The sequence below is a fragment of the Hippocampus comes genome, unplaced genomic scaffold (assembly GCF_001891065.2).
Source record: "Hippocampus comes isolate QL1 unplaced genomic scaffold, H_comes_QL1_v1.1 scaffold19, whole genome shotgun sequence".
Taxonomy (NCBI): Eukaryota; Metazoa; Chordata; class Actinopteri; order Syngnathiformes; family Syngnathidae; genus Hippocampus; species Hippocampus comes.
Window position 1 is genome coordinate 256,106 of NW_017805148.1, and position 21,415 is coordinate 277,520.

At 43.5% G+C, this 21,415-nt stretch overlaps 1 protein-coding gene and 1 non-coding gene across 2 annotated transcripts; both read right to left on the reverse strand.

The window, feature by feature from the left end:
• Nucleotides 1–8,793: 8,793 nt before the first annotated feature.
• ddx54 (DEAD (Asp-Glu-Ala-Asp) box polypeptide 54) lies at nucleotides 8,794–15,034 on the reverse strand. Its single transcript, XM_019868036.1, has 20 exons — nucleotides 14,761–15,034; nucleotides 14,232–14,358; nucleotides 13,999–14,069; nucleotides 13,725–13,913; nucleotides 13,600–13,649; nucleotides 13,474–13,515; nucleotides 13,255–13,350; nucleotides 13,062–13,183; nucleotides 12,387–12,448; nucleotides 12,179–12,310; nucleotides 11,877–12,087; nucleotides 11,616–11,747; nucleotides 11,316–11,537; nucleotides 11,165–11,238; nucleotides 10,833–11,030; nucleotides 9,945–10,096; nucleotides 9,752–9,865; nucleotides 9,560–9,670; nucleotides 9,348–9,442; nucleotides 8,794–9,193 (listed from the first exon to the last, which is right to left on the reverse strand). Exons 1-20 carry the CDS (start codon nucleotides 14,878–14,880, stop codon nucleotides 8,943–8,945), a joined length of 2,571 nt encoding a protein of 856 aa, XP_019723595.1. The 5' UTR covers nucleotides 14,881–15,034; the 3' UTR covers nucleotides 8,794–8,942.
• trnac-gca (transfer RNA cysteine (anticodon GCA)) lies at nucleotides 14,579–14,650 on the reverse strand. Its single transcript has one exon. It is a non-coding gene; the product is annotated as a tRNA-Cys (tRNA).
• Nucleotides 15,035–21,415: the final 6,381 nt, after the last annotated feature.

The window sequence follows — 21,415 nt, forward strand, 5'->3', positions numbered from 1 at the left end:
TCGATGTTGCGTTGTGAAAAAACTTTGGTCAATGGATATTTGAAAGACGGACAAAAAGTTTTTTTTTGGAGGGCACTTCCAAATTCCCAAATACAGCAAAAGCTCAATTTAACAGTTAAAATTTACTGTCAAACGGAACGCAGCTTTGCTTTTAAGAAAGGTCCACGAGCTTAATGCTAACACACAATGTAAAACACCATAGACAGGCTAAGGGAATTAGCATCGATGTTGCGTTGTGATAACACTTTGGTCGATGGATATTTGAAAGACGGACAAAAAGTTTTTTTTTTTTTTTTTTTAAATCGTCTGCGAAAAGTGGCGAATATGACTATCTTACTGAAGAGATAAACTGTCTTCTCTGCTGCCATGATTAACGTACGTCTTTACGATTCTGCGCCTTGATTGCAAAAAGTGGCGAATATGACTGTAACTTACTGAAGAGATAAACTGTCTCCTCTGCTGCCGTGATTAACGTACGTCTTTACGATTCTGCGCCTTGATGGCCAAGGCACGCATGGCCAGTACGCGTCGTTGATAATTGAGCCTTAGTGTTGAATTTTTCAATCATGACTCTTTTAGAGCGTGTCAATCGCTTCTCTTTTGGGGGGAACGAGGTCCAGATGGCTCGAGGGCTTGGTAGAAGGGGGGGTTCCTGTCGGTTTTCCCTCAACCAGCCACTCGCCTTATCGGCAAGTTCACTTCACTTCAAGGAACCACTGACAGCTCTGTTAATTTGCACCTTTTAGCCCCCACGCCCCCCCCCCAAAAAAAAAATTAAGATGCTTGCCTATCTATTAAGAGAGTCTTTTCACACTGGAATTTTGCCTTTTTTTTCTTTTTAACATAGTAGAATTGGTATATTTGCTGTGTCAACGTGTAGCAATTTTTACACGAGTGTACTCGGTGGCATTTGTGTCAAAATGAAAAAGGCACATAAATGTGTAACTTTTTTACTATTTCAATCGAAATTCTCCAAAGAAAATGTTTTAGGGAGGGGGAAAAAAATAGGAATAAATCAAGATGATCTTCATGGAACTAAGAAAGCAAAAAGTTAAAATGAATAAAAGCTTGTTTTGGATTTGGCAATGAAAGACAAGTATGCCAAGTTATTTTTTTTTTCTAGTCATAAAATGAAAATGAAATTTCGATCTAATTGCCCCCCCCACCCCCTTGCCCCCAGTGTGCTGTCTTCTATATAAAACACAATAATTTGTGGAAACCTGGAGGTGGCTTGAAAACGGTTTTTGCTAGCTATACATTAATTTTTAGCAACACCAAATATATACAGTATACAGTAACGGCTCTATAAATGGAAAAACATGACTTGTAGAGCGGCGGCATCAGTTGTGGAGGCCGGGAGGGGAGGGGAGGGCATCGCTCTCCGGCCCTTGGCCTCCACACCCTCAGCGGAACTGGACAGCTGACCCCGCAGGTCATTTGTCCGAGGGTCCGGGTTAGCCGCTGGACAGCCTGCAGGGGAGTGACTTTGATCTGCCCCTACCGTGAACTGGGAGTCGTGGAAGGGTCCCTGCTAGATGACGGTAAAGGGGGTCGCCCTGCGCGTTTCTTACAGATGAATCGGGCACATCTGGGTCGCATTTTGGGATTAAAAAGGATGCCGATTCATGATCTATTCTACACCATATCGGTCTTCGCCAATGGTACCTCTTTGTTCGGCGATATGAATTGTGATACATTATATTGTATCTTTTTTTTTTTTTATTTTAAAGGGCATGACTACCAAAAAGCAAACCGATTACTCTGCCCTACCTTAGTGTTGGGCTAATTTAAGTCGGGAGAGCGAGCGAAAGCGAGATTTACTTTATTGTGGTGATTTCTACCAAATCGGGGAAAGTGGGGGGTGGGGGGGGGGGCAAAAGGTGTTGACCAATAGCCTATTGGACGGCGCAGCCTTCCTCCGGGAGGTCGCGTGTTGTCTGGCCCCTGTCCACTACACACTTCCACAACATATCCGGGGTCTCGGCCTTCTGACACGGACGCACTTACACGTGCGCACACACACAAGACTCCAATACCCGCTTGGCGCCATGCTGCGGCGGTGGTCGGGCCCTTGCATGCCATCCGGGAAAAAGGGGGGGGGAGAGAATAATGGGAAAATGTTCTTCATACAATCACAGCCCCCACAGCGGCCCCTTATGGAACATGTTACGCCATGACTCTCCCCCCCACCCCCTCACCTCACTGTAACTGTAGTTCATTCTGTCTGCCATTACTCAACGCGCACAATGTAAAGGATTTCAGCTCGAACCCTGCGGGAATTGTCGCGGCCAGATTTCGGATCATCCAAATTGAACCACACGGTTTTTCTGTCAGATCATGCAAAAGCTGTTCCGTTAATATCCAGCTGAAGGTCCACGTACTCGTCCGCTCGTTGTCGTAGGGCAATTCAAGATACTTGAATATGCTTGATGCACTGAATTGTCTTTCTTGTGAGAAGTGCGTACCAGTAAAAGACCTTGAATGGATATCAAGGATGTCAAATCAATGCTCAAACAGCTTTCCAAAGCCAATTGAGGAGCAACAAGTCACTCACCCCTCGGCTGAGCCTGGGGAGGGGTTACAGCGCCACCTTGTGGCTGTTCGGCTAAACACAAACGTAAATGAGGCCCTCAAGTTATTTAATAGTACAATGATTTTAATTTTTGGGGTGGAAAATTGCAACTTCATTTTTGTAATATGTATTTTTTTTCTTAAATCTTGTAATATTTTAACTTTTTCAACAATATGACTTGACTGTCGTAATATTTTTTTCCTCTGGAAATTGCGACTTAGTTCCTGTATTGGGCTGTATATTAATTCTCTAACATAAAAAATATATTGTGACTGTTTTCTTGTAATATTTAGACTTGATTCCCGTTATATCTTTGTTTTTTTTCCTGTCAAAATGACAACTTTTGTCATAATATTACAATTAGTCCTCTTGTAGTACGAGTTTTTGTGGCTAATATTCTGACTTTTTTTAAATGACTAAATTCTTGTAATATTTTGATTTTCTTTGTTGTGGAGTCATGACTTTATTTACATTTCGAACAGGCTTTACTGTCAACAACTGTGTCAGAATTTTTCTCACAATATGAATCATCATGAATAAAACGTGGCAGGCCAAAATGCAGTTCAAAAAAGTTTTGCATATTCCTGTCGCCAAAAAAAAAAAAGGAAAATAAAATCCTCATCCAGGGTAACGTTCTTGTAAAACACGACTTGAAGAAGATAACGACCTGGAGTGGCCATCTTCTTCCGAGCTCCGTCTTAACAAGTTTTGTCATCTTGTTATCCGGACTTTGTCTCCGAGACCTCTTCTACTTCATGGCGGGGGTGATTATTTTGATTTTTCGCTGTTTCTCTGATCCTGGCGAAGACAAATGAAGTGCGTCGCCACAAAAAGGGACAGAGCGCTCGCAGCGGGCAAAAAGAGAGTCTGGGAAAACATTCCTCAGGAGAAGGGAACCTTTGTGAACGTTCCTTATTTTGTGACGGCGTGAGACACGACGACATTGTGCAAATTTCAAACTCATGCTTATATTTCCATTTTTCTTCAACATTGTTTCATAATATTCCGACTGCATGCTCGCCACCTTATGACTTTTTTATTCTCTCTGTCATATTTTGAGTTTGCTCATGGAAATGTTTCACTTTTCTCTTGCAACGTATTCATTGTTGTCTCGCCAAATTAAAACTTTATTCTTGGAATATTTCAACATCACGACGATCTCTTAATATCAGTAATCACACAGCAGTAGTTATGTTTCATAATTCTTCTATTCTATTTGGTTTCTCCCGTTTCCCTTCTATTCTTGTCAGCTTTAACCTTAATTCTCAAAAATGTGGTCTTTATTCTTGTAATATTGGCATTTTATTCTCACACTGTTCTAACTTTATTCTCCCCAAATTACAACATGAATATTCTGATCTGTAAACGTCTTTCTCAAAGGGTGACTTTATTCTCACGCTGCCGTCTTCTTTTTTTTTCCTTGCCTAATTACAAATAAAATGGTTGCAATATTTCAAATCGAACTTTAATCTCATATTTCAAATTTCATTTTCCTAAAGTGGAACTTCATTTCACAATAAACCAATATTAGCGCGTGAATTCATGACGGATATCCCGATTTCAGAAATATGTCAAACGTGCTTCAACTTGGGCAAATGTGCACGTTCTTGACAAGCGGAAGCACAAATGACGAGGCTGCATATTGGAGGCAAAGGCGGAAGACAATCATCAACATTCAAAGAGAGACTTCTGCTGGGAAAGTCAAAGCTTTGTGCTCCCGTGCCAGTAAAAGAGAGTTGTAAACGAGTCCGCTGCATCCAGGAGTAGCGGAGCAGATAAGCCACTTTCCACCCAGCCCAGAGAGGATCTCTTTATAAGGGCCTCTGACGGAGGCGCCCGGCACTCAGGAACATCCCCAAAAATAACCCCATGTGATCTAGTCAGGGTCGAGATTCTGTGCTAGCACAGAGCAGGCACGAATCGTCAATCAAGTGGTAGATTAGCGAGGCTAATTAGCGCTCAAATTCTTTCCTTCTGCCGCCGAATACAACATCCGCAAAGCGCCATCCGACACACATTGAAATACGCAGATGACGACAAACTGAGCTGTGCCTCGAATGTCAGAATGAAATGTCGCTAAAATGCAACGATTTCAGAGAGCTGATTTGAAGGCAACGCGAATAGCAAAAAAAAAAAAAACGACAAATTATTGACAACCCAACCCCCCCCCAAAGGAGAAAGAGTCTGCAATTAGGTACCGATCCCCCCCCCAAAGGAGAAAGAGTCTGCAATTAGGTAAAGAAACCAAAAGACACTTACAGCTGAGAGGATCACAACGCACCGACTCCATGCATCTAGCATGCACGCCCATCATAAACTCATGTTACATGAACAACTGCATTCAGTCTCATTCAGCACAAACAACCCTGACATGAGGCTCATCATTCGTGTTCGCTAGCATGCGAGCGATTCCCCATACGGCGGCTACGTTTATTTTTTTTACTCTCTGCGCGACATGTCAGTCGAAGTGTTATTTCAAACGCTGCCTGGACAGACGAGAAAAGTTTGATGATGGCACTCATTTGACCCAGGTATGCATCATTTATTTGCATTATTCCCAATGAGCAAACTTGAATCCCATTTGGAGATTAGAGGTGGATGCATCCTGGAACAGATTAAAGTTTGACCTCCGAGATTCCACGATGGAAAGATGCTTACGGTACCAAAAAAAAAAAAAAAAAAAGATGTGCAAAATCAGGCAAAGCCAAGAAATGAGCAGATTGTATTTCACCTTCCTAAAACATTGGCTCGCACTTAAGTTTCCATGTAAGAGTCCCTGATGCCTGAATCCAGATTGACAGATCACAGTGGAAACGCAGATGTGGGGCGATGGAAAACAGTCTTTACATTCAAAGTGGCAGGTGGGCTTTTCGGAACAGCCCCTCTTTTCAGTCCATTTCCACTGACAATTGCCAATCTTTTCCCCCAAAAACTCGCTAATTGACGACACACATATGGTACTGCGCGCAACTCCGAGGTTGTCAGGTCAGCTTTGGCTACACAATATCGAAATATAAAGCAAATATATTGGAAGTAACTTGCCCAACATATGATTAAGAGTGTGGTGGACAAGGTTGGTATAGGTTTGCGTTTAGTTTTATGAAAGCCTGACTGTGGATGTTATGATAAACGTGAAAGACGTGAAACTTAAAAAAAAAAAAAAAAAATCATGGTTAATACTCAATAATTAGTTTCTTATATAATAGAATTAGTACAAAGATGATATTATAATTGTAATGTCATGGAATCATGGCATCAGTAAGGCGGACCGAAGTAACCACACCACAGAATCCCGTTGATTAAAATCTTCCTCTGGACGTTGGGGTGGCCATTGGGGCCATTTGGGCCGTAGCTCCGCCCCTGTTCCGAAAACATCTGGCAATCAGGTCTTTGCTGACTCGGATCGGAAGGGAAAGGAAATATTCAAATTCAGCCCGACTGTCAGTGTTGTTTGTATCATGCTTAAATTTGACGTTGCGTGCGTTAAGCGAGATGCGTCTGACATATTTAGAACAAACCCTTCAACTGTGTTGGTGATGAGCTGCCATTTTTCTCATTTCAAAACAAGGCGACAGCTAACATCAAAATAAGTTCACATGTGGCCACGCGGAGGTTCTGATTGACACGTCAGATAAAAGACATTTGAGGAAAGTGAGACTTGGACGGCCGGTTGGCGTCATACAAATCTGTCAGTGCAAATCCTGCGCGTTCGCTTAGCGTGACAATGATCTTAAGTCTGGTTCGTATTCCTTTCAGTCTTGCCGGTACACAGCCAACAAACGCTAGCAGACATCTCCAGCTCTAATTAGGATGTTTGCGGCCCCGGGTCACAGTTTTCCCTTGTGTCGAAGCTAATTTGAGGCTCTTAGACATTTGCGACGTTCCAAACATCTTCATGAGCTGTCTTGCTTTCAAAACACAGCCACAGCGTTGTGATAATAACACGACAATAAACCAAGCTAACCCAGCTGGTGACCCCGCAACATCTCAGCTTCCCCGCCCCAAAAAAAATTGCGCGAAAGATAAAAGGCAGCCTGTGGCGGGTTTCTACGAGGGAGAGCAAATTCGCCGGACGGAGATTGGCAAATGTCAGTCATGTTGGGCTGTTGTCATTCCTCAAGTGGCCCGTAGCCTCGTAAGCGATAGCCTGAGAAAAGGCCGAGTTATCTTGCCTGACAAGGAGACGGACCGCATGAGTGGCAAGCGGGGATGCACTCCAGCAAACTACGCAAAGACAGTGAGAATGTCTGAATAATCCAATTATTTTGTTGCATAATCAACGAATCAACCAAAGGATCATTTCGACCCCTATATTCAAAAACAGGATGGTATTTCAAATTGAGAGTGCCTGAAATGTATAAATATCAAGGCAGGTTGTTGGTCAAGGTCATCGTTTTGAAATGAATGGACTGAAATGTCAAACTTATACACCAACGATAAAATATAACATTTTAACATATGTGGCGCCTGCCTTGCATTGCTTGACTTTTTTTCTTTTCTTCTCCACCTCCTCAAGAGCACACGACAGGCTCTCGGGTGTATCTCGAGTGGATGTTGTATCCATCCTGGGAACCCTGAATGAAGATAAGGCCACTGACATCTGGAGAGCTGCTTGTGCACCACAAGCTGCGGTGAAAAGGATGGTCACTAAACTATACATATCATAGGATGGCATCAAAATAAATGCGGCCAATGTTTATTATTATACTAAACTGCATTTTAGGCACCTTCTCCAACTTTGTGTCATGTCAGAGGGGGTCTGGATACAAAGACCATCGTGACACATCTGTTTTGACACGACAAGTAATTACATACGCGATCACTCCTCATTTCTCCTCCATCTTTTAGCAGCGTCCACATAATCGACCGGAAATGTTCACAGAAAGAGCAGTCTCTGGTAACGGATAACGTTGGTGAGCGCCTAAAATAAAAAAAGATAAAGATGGAACTAACCATATCCAGATGAAATCAGGAACGGTTCTCCGTCACTTTGAATGGCACTGTGCTGAGGTTTCCTCTGCATGTGCTCATGTTTTGCACCTTCCCAGCAGTCGGAGGCACAATCCAGCTTCTCTTAAAAGTGGGTGATGGAGTTCTGCAGATAATAAATCACATTAGCATTTGACATGTAAGCAGCGGGGACGAGTGTGGGATAACTTGGCCTAACCTGCTGTTTTTTTAGTTGTTTTTTTTTTTTTTTAAGTAATACTGTATTTGGTCTATTATCAGAAACTAAATTCTTGGTGATTCAAGATAAAATGCATACATCACTCAAGAACTAGAAACTATGGTTATTTAACTCATTTAGTTACAGTACTCAAGCGTCAACAGAAATAAAACACGGAACATAAATTGGTTTTTTTTTTTTGCTTTTCATTAATTGCGATAATATAAATCCACTATTTATTATTTCACATTTTTTTTCTACCAGTTATTTAGTTATTGAATGTTGAATTTGTTTTGTTTTATGTATTGCATCCACCTTAGCCGGTTTAGTTCAGCTTGGTATCCTACAGCGCCATCAGGTGGCCACAATAGTCATTACCAGACATTTGAAATTAAACATCACCATCGTACCGTCCTGTGTAATTAAAGTCTACAAGTTAAGACCGACGACAACTTCGAAAAACAATGAATAAAAAAAACAAACAAACAAATGCGCAAACCCTAGCGAAACATCGCGTTATTATCCTCGACTAAAACTGCTAACAGAACGCTTGCGTGGCGAGATAACTTACCTTGCACCCCCAATTCGTCACCCACGTCTTCAAATATTTAAGTTTTACTATCGCTCTTTAAACAAAATTTCAACCGTGAAAACAGTTATGTTTCGGAGTTAAACGTTCGCCACTCAGCAGGCTAAACGTCGAGTTTAAAATAAAGCGGACGCTACATTGAATCAATACGCAATTATCGACACCTGTATTAGCATTTTCCAAATCGCAGTACTACACTCGAAGACGTAAACATCTAGCAAATCCAAATACAAAAGCAGCTGAGAAGACTGAGAAATCAGCTCATCTTCCGGTTAGCAGGCATCATGGCTTGAGGCATGCTTTTCGCAAAACGTTTTCTTTCATTCAAAATGGAAGCATTGAAGGTAAAAATGCGTGCTGAGAAAAGTAAACATAAAAATGTGGGAGGACTCAAAAGCAACCGTGCCGACAATGTGACACGTCAAGTTTCACATTTCTTTGATTTTAAATAAAGACAACAAAAAGTTGGGCCATAGTTTTCTGTATTTTCATGAATGAGTTAAGTTATATACACAGTAAAAGACTCAAAAACGCACCAAAAAGAAGTCATTCGCAAACGTTCCTATGTGGAAAGTTCACATTGAAGAGGCAGATCCACAAGTCATTGCTCATTCTCACATCCTCTTCCTCATCTTGCCCTTCTTTTGGCTGCCCCGACCGAAGCCGGACTTCTTCACCTCTCCCAGCCATTTCTTGTTCTTGGCGCGCAGGTTCTTGAGGCCCCCGCTCTGCAGGAAGCGATGCTTCTGTTGCTTCTTGCGTTGTTTCAGGATCTGCTGGCTGGTTTTGAGCTCGCTGCGCACTCTGCTGCCGTTGGACGCGAACTGAGGGCCCGCTGAACTCTGGCCGCGACCACGGCCGCGGCCTGGAAGACGCAAACACATTAGGGCCTCAGCCTACTTTTTCAGTATTTTGGGAATTCATTGTATGCAATAACTTTGATGTCTGCATGACTTGGAAAAATTAATAAAAACATAAATTAATACATATGGTGTTTAGGCATAAGATGCTAAATGTACCTCTTGGTGGCCTCCTCCCGCCTCCTCCACCTCCTTCCCCATCTGACCCTGCGGCTCCTTCATCAATTTTGTACTTCTTCTTCCATTCCTCGTAACTTCAAGCTTGTTAAGTAGGACAGCAAAAATACTGCCAGTCAAATTTACATTCCAAACAGTTGCACAAAAAAAATAAACGCTCACTGGTAGACGCGACATATTCGTCCAAAGGATACAAGTTCTTCTTGTTGTTCTTCTTGTGGATGGTTTGACCGCCATCGAGTTTAATTCGTTTCTTCTGGTCATCTTTGCCCGTGTCTGTTACAAAGCGCTTCCTCTTTCGATCCCTACAAATCCAAGTACCGATAAATATTGAGTACGAGACGTGACGTGACGACGATTGCAAATGTAAACCACTTTTTCGTCACCATTTCATAATCCTCTTGTGCTGGTTGAGTCCTTCTCCTTCGTCTCCCATGAGGTCGAGGACAGCGGAGGACGCTTGCGCTTCAAAGGCGCTGCCTTCTCCGCTCAAACTTAGGCTAAAAAGCACAAAGAGATGGCGTGAAGCTCACGTCCAAGAACGTTTCAATCAAGTGAACTTTTCGAAGATGCTGTCACCCCCTCTCCGAGTTGAAGTCTTTGGGTCTGTAGGGGATGTAGTATTCCTCGTCTTTGGCCGGCACGCGTTTGCCTCGCTTGTTCTTTGGACGCGCTTCTCCTTCGTCCTGATTAGCCTTACTCTTCCCACCAATCACCTCGCAGAAAACGTCCTGTTTAAGAAAAGAGTAAAAACTTGTTGGGACATTTTCTAACGGTCTTTCCCCATGCAAATGAATATAAATTGAACAATAAACAATAACAATAAATATAACTCGTGTTCTAACAATAGGCCCTTGTCTCACCAACGTCCAGAGTCTCTGAGCGGCCGGCAGTTTTTAAAAACTAAAAATAAAATGTCAACTATGAAGTTCTTTTGTTTTGAAAGTGGCACTTTTATTTTGGCGGTGCAAGCGACATTTTCGCTACATTTGGTGACTTGTCAGACCATTCCAGCGACTATTATTCAACTTTTTGTTTGATAACCAACTCCTGAATGAATTTTACAACATAAACCTTCACGCTTATAACAATAAAAAATATGAATTACAGACAGTACACTTGACGGTTATATATTTTTTTGTCCATTCGGCATTTGTTTAGTTTTACAACAGAGAGTTTTGAATGTCACTCCCGTTGTCTTGTGTTGTAAATTTCTACCCCTCAAAAAAGTAACGGGCTAATATTAGCCAATTAAATCAGCCAGACGATTAATCGGTCAGACCCTAAAATGTACATCAACAGTTTCACAGACCTTCCACGTTGCGTCGCTGTCAATATCGATTTGGGGGTCCCAATAAGGCTCAATTTACATGAGCTGGCGGTTGATGCACAAATGTCAGCATATTTAAAAAATGGGGAAAACGGTTTTGCAATGATTGGCGTGAACATTGTTTTTATGTGCGTTACCTGTAGTGCGTGGTCCTCGCCTGAGTCGGCAGCGTCTTGGCCGGCCGGGACGCTGACGGGTTTATGGAGGCGTCTCTCGGCCGCCAGACTTTTCCTGTCCTTGCTGAATTTGTCCACCAGCCGCGAGTCCTTGGAGCGCTTGGCCCGCATCACCTCACTGGCGAGCGTCTTGCTGCTGGAGTTGATTTCAAAGATTGTCTAGACGAGGAAGAGCGTCCTTTAAATTAGTGGGTATCAAAATGGAGTCGGGGGGAGCCGTGAGAAGCAATTTGGGGGCGGGGGGGTGTCAGAAGAACGCTGAAAAGCAACACTGTTAAAACGGGCCCACTCACCGATTTAGATTTGTAGCCCTTGATGGCGTCGACTATTTGAAGGCGGTCCAGTTCAGTTTTCTCCAATCCCGCCCCTAAAACAAAAACAAACCGTCACCAACGAGTTGTCTGATGAGCACCGGCGAGGGGCGCTCGTCCTCTAAAAACGGACCCAGTAAAGGATGGACGGCCATGCAGGTCAGGTCCAAGTTCTTCACTCGTCTGATGGACTCCACTGAGGGATTCGGCCGAGACTTGAGGTACTGCTTGTAGGCGTTCTCCGAGACGCGGTGCAGGTTCTGCAGGTCCAAGGAATTGTCGTGCGCCGTGATCAGATTGACAGCTGCGTCGTCCAAGATGCTTTGAGGCACCCGACCGAACGTTCCGTCTGAATCTGCAGGGAGGACGATTTACTTTAGGGAAAAAAAAGGCACTTTTTGGGGGTTTTTTTTTTTTTTTGCAAATGTCTTACCTGCCGAGTGTTCTGGCGTGGCGAGCTGCACCGGTCTTCCCAGGAAAAGGTGAAGGTCATACACAAAAGGGACCTCGTCTGGACAAACCATACTGTAGGCTGTGCCGCTGCGCCCCGCTCGGCCCACGCGACCTGATCGTCAAATACGACGAGCCAATTAATTGATGGAATTAAATACTTCAAATGTACTGCAGAGTGCACATCCCCTCTGTGATGAAATGGATTAGATGGCCTCGTGTGCAATCTTGTCCTTTTGCTCACCAACTCTGTGCAAGAAGAGCTTTGACTTGGAGGGAAAGTTGTAGTTGATGACGTTGTCCAGCAGCGGGATGTCAATACCGCGAGCGGCCACGTCCGTCACGACGAGCACCATGGCTTTGCGGTGCACAAACTTCCCGATGTTGATCTTCCTGGCCGTTTGATCCAGGGCGCTGTAGATGTAGGCGCACTCTAGCCCTTCTGACGACAACAACTACACAACCACCACAAGACGTCAGAAACATAGCGCGAGAGTCTTCCGAGCAGGTTATTATTATTGTTTTTTTTTTTAATGCTCTGCTGACCTCCTTGATGTACTCCACGTGATGTTTGGTGGCGGCGAAAACCACCGTCTGCTCCTGAGGCTTGACCACGTTCCTCAGAAGGTGAAGCAGCAGTGCCGGCTTGTCATCCACTCGCAGGTGGAAGAAGGACAGCTGGGGGGAAAAGAAGACAAGGCACCTTTCAATACATGACACTTAAATTTAAATTCGGAAATTTTTTTTCCCCAACCTTGATCTGGTCACTGAGCTTAGAGTCCACATCCAAACGAATCAACACTGGTTCTGTCAGTCCTGAGAACGAAAAAAAAATTGTCTGTCTTGTCGACAGTCACTCTATAGGTCACGGAACACTTTATAAAGTACAACAACAACATTTTTTGAGACCCAATATCCACCTTCCAATATATAACATTATCATTTCAATAAAAAAAAATTTTTTTACAGATTCTTATCGTAAATCACGTAACTTCCGAACATCTGCTAGCTTCATGCTAACGCACAATGTGAAACACCATAGATGTGCGACTGAAACTAGCATCTAAATTCTGTTCGTTATTACCACTTAAGCAACAGTTGCTTGAACGCAAACAGGCATATATTCTTTATCTTCTGCATAAAACAACTAATATTGCAATTTAGTCAGTCTAAGACAATGCTGCGCTACTTGTCAATTTATTCACGTGTTTATGTTTAGAATGTGTTTAAGGACTGTGTGTGTGTGTGTGTGTGTGTGTGTGTGTGTGTGTGTGTGTGTGTGTGTGTGTGTCTCTCTTTGGTGTGTGTGTGTGTGTGTGTGTGTGTGTGTGTGTGTGTGTGTGTGTGTGTGTGTTTCACTTTTAACGAAGGAGTTACTGTAACCTTTGGAAGTCATATTTGATCAAATGCTGATATTGGATCGTCTCACCCGCCCTGGCAAACTCCACCAGCAGTTTGGGCAGCGTGGCAGAGAACAACAAAGTCTGTCTAGTGTCAGGAAGTCTTCTGATAATCTCCTGGAGCTGTTCGGCAAAGCCCATCTCAAACAACCTGAACAGGAAAGAAACATTCATGGGATTCGATAACAGCTTTGCGAAATGAACGCGTAACATTTAAATTACCTGTCAGCCTCGTCGAACACCACGTACTCCACATGATTCAACTTCAAGTTCATTTGCTGGACGACATGCATGAGACGGCCGGGGGTACCGATGATTCTGGAGGACGGCGGAGAGAAATCAGCAATATAAAAAGTATTGATAGTCATTCAAGGGGGAACTCAAGGCAAAAATCATTTGAAACTATAACACAAAACGACTTCAGTTTGTGGTTGTACGCACATGTCGGGGTTTTCATGAAGCGCAGCAAACTGGTCCTCCAAACTGGAAGGCACAGACATCGATTTAAGAGTGCAAGCGCAAAAATTTCAACGTCAACATGAAATAAAAATAGTAACAACCACACACCTGTCTCCACCAAGGATCAAGGTTGTCTTCAGCTTAGTGAACCTCCCCAACTACGACGATCAAATTTGAGTGGAATTTATTTCCAGGCCTGACCTAATTTGACCTCGCACTTCTTGCCATCTTACCTCTTTTGTGAACTTCATAGTCTGCAGGGCCAGTTCTCTGGTGGGGGTCAGGATGAGAGCCCGAGCACCCGTCTGGGCATGCGGCGCCTTCAGCTTCTCAAACATGGGCACCAGGAAGGCGGCCGTCTTGCCGCTGCCAGTCCGAGCCATGGCTACGACGTCTTTGCCGTCCAGAATGACCGGGATAGTCTTGACGTGCGGAGAACGGGGTTAGAACGGAGTATGTCAACAGACATCACGCGTATTCGAGGATACCAAGGGAGGCCAGTCCCACCTTTCTTTGGATTGGCGTTGGCACCTTGTAACCCTTCTTCATGACGCCCTTGAAGACGGGGTAGCAGAGTCCTAATCACACACAAAATGGAGAAATGGGGTCAAGAAAATATACCCCTCCATCACTGTATTTCCTTATTTAACTGGATTACAAATATTTGACCACATTCAAGAGCAACAGCAACGAAATGCGGTGTTGTTATTGCACTTGAGCTTTGTTCTGGTGGCTCTCACCCATGGATTGAAATCCTCCCGATTTTTTCTTCTTCTTATTCTGGGCTCGGACCAGCTCCCTGGTATCAGGCTCCACATCAGACAGGCAGTCCGAAGCGGTGGGGAAGCGCAATAATTTTCCCTTGGGCTGTCAAAAGTCAGATATAACAAATCTAGATTTGAAAATATAGATAAAACTACATTACAAATAATGTATTCCCCCTGAGTGAGGGCATTTCAAAAATAGATGACGTATTGATGAGCTGAAACAAAGCACAACGTACTGAGTAGCACGTATCTATTCTTTGAGAGCCATTTCGCAATCCGGTAATATATGTTGCACTTTATGGGGGAGGAAAAAGGTGTGAAGGGGGCATCCGGATTTGAACCGGAGACCTCTTGATCTGCAGTCAAATGCTCTACCACTGAGCTATACCCCCTGCTACAACACAACCTGCGTTATTGGAATCAAGACCTACAGTTAGCTCGATCACAACGCAAAACGGAAAAAGAAATTACGTGCGCATCTAAGAATGTTTTGAAGGCTTACGGAATCATCGTCTTTGATTTGGACGTCTATTTCGAAGTCTCCGCCGTCGGAATCCGCGTTGGGCTCTCTGCCAGCCGTATTTTTCTTCTTCTTGGTCATTTTCTTCTTTCTCTGAGCCATGGCGGCGTTCAAAAATGATTCTTCTTTCACCCGCGACGCGTTGAAGAAATAAATTCTCGTTTCAAGAGTTCATGCGATATAAAAAGGGTCAGCAACGACTGAAACGGCTATATTGTAAACACGTGTGAGTTTCTTCTTCGTCTTTTTAATTTTCTTTTTCCGCTTCTCAACTTCCGGCAGCTGGCTGCTGGTCTCGACTGCCACCTATCGACTGCAATTGGAAGTTGAGTACTGTTACCTTTTCAAAAGTAGGAAATTAATAAGTGTCCATCGGTAATGTGTCCATTAAGGGAGTACAAAAGAAGTACTGATAAAAAAATTGTTTGAAGCTTTTATGTTAGTTTTTAATAAAAGCATATGTGTCGTATTAATTCGCATTATTGTTGGCATTAATTAGGGTGAATCATTATTCAAGGAAATCCCCGTTGTCTTTATCTATCAAGCAGCTGAGGGCATTTCCTCAACAACAGAGAGTATCCAACATCTATGAGGGTTAAGGCATTTATTAGTGTACAAGTGCTTTTTTTTTTTGTTACTAAAACAAAAAGGTGAGGTATTTTGTTTCAAGTCACCGTGCAGGTCATTATTTGACGAACTACATCCAACTATTTCAAATTGACGAATGATTTATTTACCCAGCTTCAAATTATCTATTACAAGTGAGGCGTTCAGGAGGGTACAAAATCATTTTTCTGTCAAACGCACTTGTAAGTATGAATTTGTCACTGCCGTGCACTTTTAGCACACAAATTTCCTCTTGTTGACAAGCGGCCAGAGTGGATTTTTATTTATTTCTTTTTTAAATCACCCAGTGGAAATGTGTCCCTTGGATGATAACGCTGACACTAATATGGCAGCCAAAACGTACTGTTTGAAGTCAGTGGGCTGATGTACAGTAAATAAGTCAACACCATGGCAACAGCCCGCAGCTAATGCCATTCATATTCCCCCTGCAGAGCTCGGCTGCAGTGGCCTGGAGCCAAATCTGCCTCGGGGGCTGAGAGGGATGCAGGCTATGCATACACACACACACCAAACAAACACAGAGAACCACTAGTCGTGCCGCGTCTATTTTTATAAGTTGATGTATAATTCACGGCGTGTAAAAGGTGATCAGACTATTTTGGTTTTGGAATCAGTTCCGCATGGTGGGATTCTGGCATTTAATGACATGATGCTGCTTATGAGTCACCGGGCGAGGCTTTGCGTGGCTACAAAAGGAAACAAACAAACAAACCCAAAAAAAAAGTAGGGTGTTATGCCTGCTTTTGTCGCTTTTCTTATAAATCCTCTACGAGAGACTTCACCTTCATCCTGACACCTACGAATAACAAATTGATTCATCGGGAGGCAATGTCGGCCACGCTAAGCTGGATACTGAGCTGCGGCTGAGTGTGTGTAACCTTTCCAAAAAGCTGCGGCGCAAGTTGTGTCAGCAAGAAGATGCTAATGCGCAAACACTCACCAGTGGCTAAGTGCGTGAACGCGAGTCATTAGGGGAACAGATGTCAGAGCACGTCTCAGGTTAAATTTGAGTTTAGGATGTTCCCATGCAGAGTGCGTGTGTGCGTGTGTCAAGCAGATGCTGCTGCCTCTAAGCCGTGGAGATTGAGGGAGGGGGAGACTGTTTAAATTAAGAGATTTGCAGAGTTGATGATTTGTATGGGCGAACCTTTAAATAGCGGCGCTGATGCTGGTGGCTTAAATTCTGTTTAACCCTATATTGAGTGATTTATTTATCATTTAGTGGCTCTGTTGAAAAGAGTCCATTATCTGGCCCACTGGGCATTTTCAAGGTTTCATTTTGGTCGGGGGCCAAATTGTAGTTTTCATAAGGCTGTTTGTGAGTGTGAATAACATCACGTTCGTCGCCATATTGGAGTCTGACATCCTTGCAGATATCTGATTTTACATCACAGACTTTTTGCGATATCGCGGGAATTTGCGGCGATTACTTCGCCACACGGACTATTGTTACTGCAATAAATGCAAGCCAGCAGGAATGATGAGTGTGTAAAAGACAAGAGAATGTCCAAAGTTTGGAATCCTTTTCCACCAAAAAGAAGATAAAGTGCAATGTCTCTACCGCATAGTCAAACTTGCTTACAACATTCGCCATTTTGGAGAGGCTACCACCACTACTTAGAACAAATTGTAATCCCTCCACAGGTGGGATCATGTGTAGATGCAGCTGCCGGTGGACTTTCAATTGCTCTAATCAACAAACGTGAACAAAAATAAACACGTCACAAGCATGTTCATACGCTAGCTGCACATCCACTGGTGCCCAGAGGCTAACAGTTAGCCAGTTAGCTGGAAAAAAAGGCTCAAGGTGAACCTTTCACATCTCTGTGGAGGAATTTTGGCCCACTCATCTTCGCAGAATTGCTTCAACTCCGCCATATTGGAGGGTTTTCAAGCATAAACTGCCCGTTTAAGGTCAGAAAGATTCATCACTAAGTATCCCAAACGCTTGATTTCAATTATTGCTGCCAGGGGTGGCATAACTCATTATCAGGTTCAAGGGGCAATTACTTCTTCACATCGGGACAGGTAGGCTTGGATTTTGTGTGTGTGTGTCTGAAGTAAATTAAATAGACATTTAGAAATTGCATTTCTACAATATTCTCATTTATTGAGATGCATCTGTACTCTCTAAGTCCACTCAAGTTCAAATGGCAATCTCGGGGCTGACAGCGGCAAGACAGCCGACACAATCCCCCCCCCCCCAAAAAAAAAACAGCACACGAAGTATTACAATATTCGCACAAACAAATCCACCAACAATTAACCATGTCTCAAATATGCCTCTTGATCAGCAACCCGGTGTGTTGCACCCAAGCGAGGGCCGCGGCACTGTGTCAATGTGATGCCGCCACCACTAGTGACAGCGGCAGATGGTGACGGGGCCTCGGGCAGTGGCCCCGCCGCTTCGGAGACCCCGAGCGCAGGGACAGAGCAGTCATGCACAAAATGCATGGCCACTGATTGCATCTTCAGATGCCGTGTACGGACACAAGATGCTGAAGGAGCGGCGGCTCTTCCGTGCTACATGTTTCTCGTTTTACTGTACGCGTATGAAAAATGGAATAAAAATGCGCGTCAATGAAATTCTCGCGGCTGTTCGTGTCACAGGTTAGCACTTGTTGCTAGGCAGAACTTTCCACCTGAAAAAAGAAATAAATACATAAAAAATAAAACAAATCTGGGTCCTCACTGTGCTGTTTCTTGGCAACCTGTGGTCAAGGACGCTGCTGCTCCACTCCGAACGGAGAGGGAGACACGGCAGTAATGTTCCATAAAATTGAATTAAAAAAAAAAATTCAAAACACGTAAATACAGATAACGTTTTTCAACAATTTTGGGGGTTACCTGTCTATAATATTGAATTTTTTTTTCCCAAGGCATTAATAATGGCTGTCAATTACACACGGTCCACTGTTCATTTTTTTTTCCCATCACAGTGCGGTGGTTCCTGTGGGGCACTGCCACACCTGCCCCAAAATGCAAAATTGCCATTTATAGCCATACAAGACATGTCATAAATATCTTTTCTTTTTTTATCACTTTAACCTGTTTTCGCAACATTTTATAACAACGTTGTAGTGTAAATCTACCAGAGGATAAAAAAACATTTGAGAATTCATACAAGATCAAAATCTATGCATGCAGCATTAAGGACATAATGATGGGAAATGTGAAAATAGCAGAAAACGGATGTGAAATGGCCCCGAATGTCTCTAACCTGCAGTTTTCTTTTTAATAAGCAAATCTGAATGCAGAATATTGTGGTCAAACGCTGCCGGATGACTGCTAATTATGACTGCTGGGCAGCAACACACTCGTGTTGAATCTCATGCCCTCGACACTTGTAGTGGAAGGTTATATGTGACGACAAGATGGGGGGGGAGCCCAAAGAGCAAAATTAACTTTTCATGCATTTCCGCCGCACCGCGCTGTTGCTTGCTTGCATAGCCGCCGGCTTGCTTCTTCTTCTCTTTGCTTCGCTTGTGTCTTAATTGCAATTCCATCAAGAATTTAAAGCCCCCCTCTTCCCCGTTCTTGTCACTGTCACTATATACACACACTCGCCACATGGCAGAAGGAGGGAAATTAAAGTGGCCATTGTGTGTCAAGATAAGTCGGTGGCGTCTCGGGGGAAGACTCACTTTTGTCACCGGAGAACCGCTGGACCCTCCTTCCTTTTTCTCGCCATCTTCCAAATCTCCATCCTGCCCTCTCCTCTTGCGCAATCTTTCACCGGCTTTATCACTCAAAGGCTGGATGGAGCGGCTCTGCGCAATATAAATATATAATATCGTATAAATAAGGACAGCAAGACCATGGGGGGAAGAAGAGGAGAAAAACAGCAGATGAGACACAAATTGCCTGTCGCAGCAGCTTTGGGACTTAAAAAGTGTTCTTGTTTGCTGGTGAGAAAAAAAAAAATCTGAAGTTATGGTCAACGTTTTGGCAATTATTGAACATTTCCCCCAAAAAATTAAACCAAATGTGAAGAATGGTCATAACAAATGATTGATCAATGAGACAGATACATTTTAAGTCATCTTTCTTGTGGATTTTTAAAGTGTACAGAATTTTTTTTTTTTAACATCGTTCAAATTTGAGAATAAACTATCAACTTTCATGATTGAAATAAAAAAAATGGAAAAAAATAAATAAAATAAAAATATATATAAAATAAATCCTGATTTTAAAAAGTAAATAGATTCTTTAAAAAGCATTTCTAAAAAATGGGAAAAATAAACAGCACGAATGAACAATGTTGAATTTTAACAAATTCTTGATTTTTTTTTATTTTTAATAAATTAATTTTTCAGCTGCGCACGAGAGCGACGACCTCGAGACCGGCAGGGAGCACCAGAGCGCACCCCTCTGATTGCCCCCCCACCCGTCACGAATGAAATCACCACCGCGCAAACATATGGAGGTCAAACGCGCGTCGCGCGACGATCTCCGGCGGCGGCCGCCTGTGGGCGCGTCGCTTTTGCTTGTGGATGGAGCTTAGCGCAAAGCTCTGCCTTATCCGACGGCATTACGGTCTCTTAGAAAGGATTTACGTTTTAATTCTTGATTAGATGGAATTTTCTCGGCAGTGTGCAAGCGCGCCGATACGCAAGATAATGGCGTGTTTGTTTGAATGGCGCGCGCGCCCGCACGCGCACCATTCCCATATAAAGGCGAGGCTTTTAACACATTGTCCGATAGGGGCTATTGTTAGAAGCAATGGATTATCAATCACGAATTAATCCCGACGGATGTGTGTGTGTGTTTTCTCCACACACTTTTCATCTTCTTAATGAGAGGATTTATTTCTTGTTATTCTATAGCAACGTGAAAGGGGGGGTCAATCAAAACCTCATTTTAACTATTTAGTTCACTCACATTTTCTCCTCCTCATCATTTCTTTTGCCTGAGTGGCTGCGGAGAAGAAGAAAAAAAAAACCCTCATTGCTCTGTATCAAATCCACTTGGTAGGGCACTGCCCCAAATGATGCTGTCAGGGGCGGAGCTAAGTGCTTCAGGGGTGGCCATGTTCACTCACACATCTGGAGGAATATTTTGCGACGTGGCAATATCCATTTATCACGAATCAAACCACCACCACATCACTGCCACAAACGCAGAGAAACCACTGACTAAAAGAACACTCCAGTGGTTGTTTATTTGGAGAAATTTGGTCCAACTTGGATTTAAATGTGTTGATACATTCTCTATTAACAGCTGGTGAGGCACTGCCCCCAATGCCCTTAATGCAGTCGCCATTGACTTGACTTTTTTTTTTTTAAATTCAAGAATTTAGCTTTGTAGCACACCTTTCATCTTCTTAATGGGAGGATTTCTTTCTCATGATTTTGTGGCAAAGGGGGTCACACCCTCACTTCCCCTTTCTTCTAATCGCTCCACTCGCATATTTTTCCTCCTCCTTCTCCTCCTCCTCCTCCTGATCATCTCTTTTGCCTGAGTGGCTGCTGAGCTGACTGACTGCCCGCATGGCTGCCTCCCTCCCTCGTCGGACTGGCTGGCTGGCAGTTCGTTCACGCGCCGTGAACGAGGCACTCGGGCTGCTTCCCTCCCCTCCCCAAAAGGTGGCACCGCTGCGAGAATTTCCGCCGCTCCAGCAGCAGCACCACTGGGACCCCCACTCCCGCGTCGATCCTGTGCTGCATCCATGACTTTACACACCTGGCTGGTGTACGGGCTTGGATTTATTTTGGGGCTCTGCTTGACGCAAGGTCAGTACGAGATACAATTTCTCACCCTTATTGTTCGGCTTTTTGAATGTAATAAAAGTGCAGTAATTTTCAATGTGTTAAAAGTAGTTGTGTTTTGGGACATTTTGGAGCCACTACAGAGTAATTGTTAAGACCACATGAGATAGAACCAACAGGCCACATTTGCAATAAGTACGCCTCGGCTCCACATCCACAAATCCACGGCAAATATCCATTGTCGCCGACTTAAATTTCCCAACAGAGTCATAACAATCCAGTGCAGCAGGGCTTTGCTGTAA

Bases quoted from the DNA above. Each gene is read 5' to 3' on its own strand.
- ddx54 (XM_019868036.1), bottom strand. From the start codon at position 14,880: ATGGCTCAGAGAAAGAAGAAAATGACCAAGAAGAAGAAAAATACGGCT. The intron at 11,239-11,315 runs GTCCGTTTTTAG...TTTTTGTTTTAG, and splicing joins GGCCGTCCATCCTTTACTGG to GGGCGGGATTGGAGAAAACT. The intron at 9,443-9,559 runs GTATCCTTTGGA...ACAAGCTTGAAG, and splicing joins AAGAACAACAAGAAGAACTT to TTACGAGGAATGGAAGAAGA.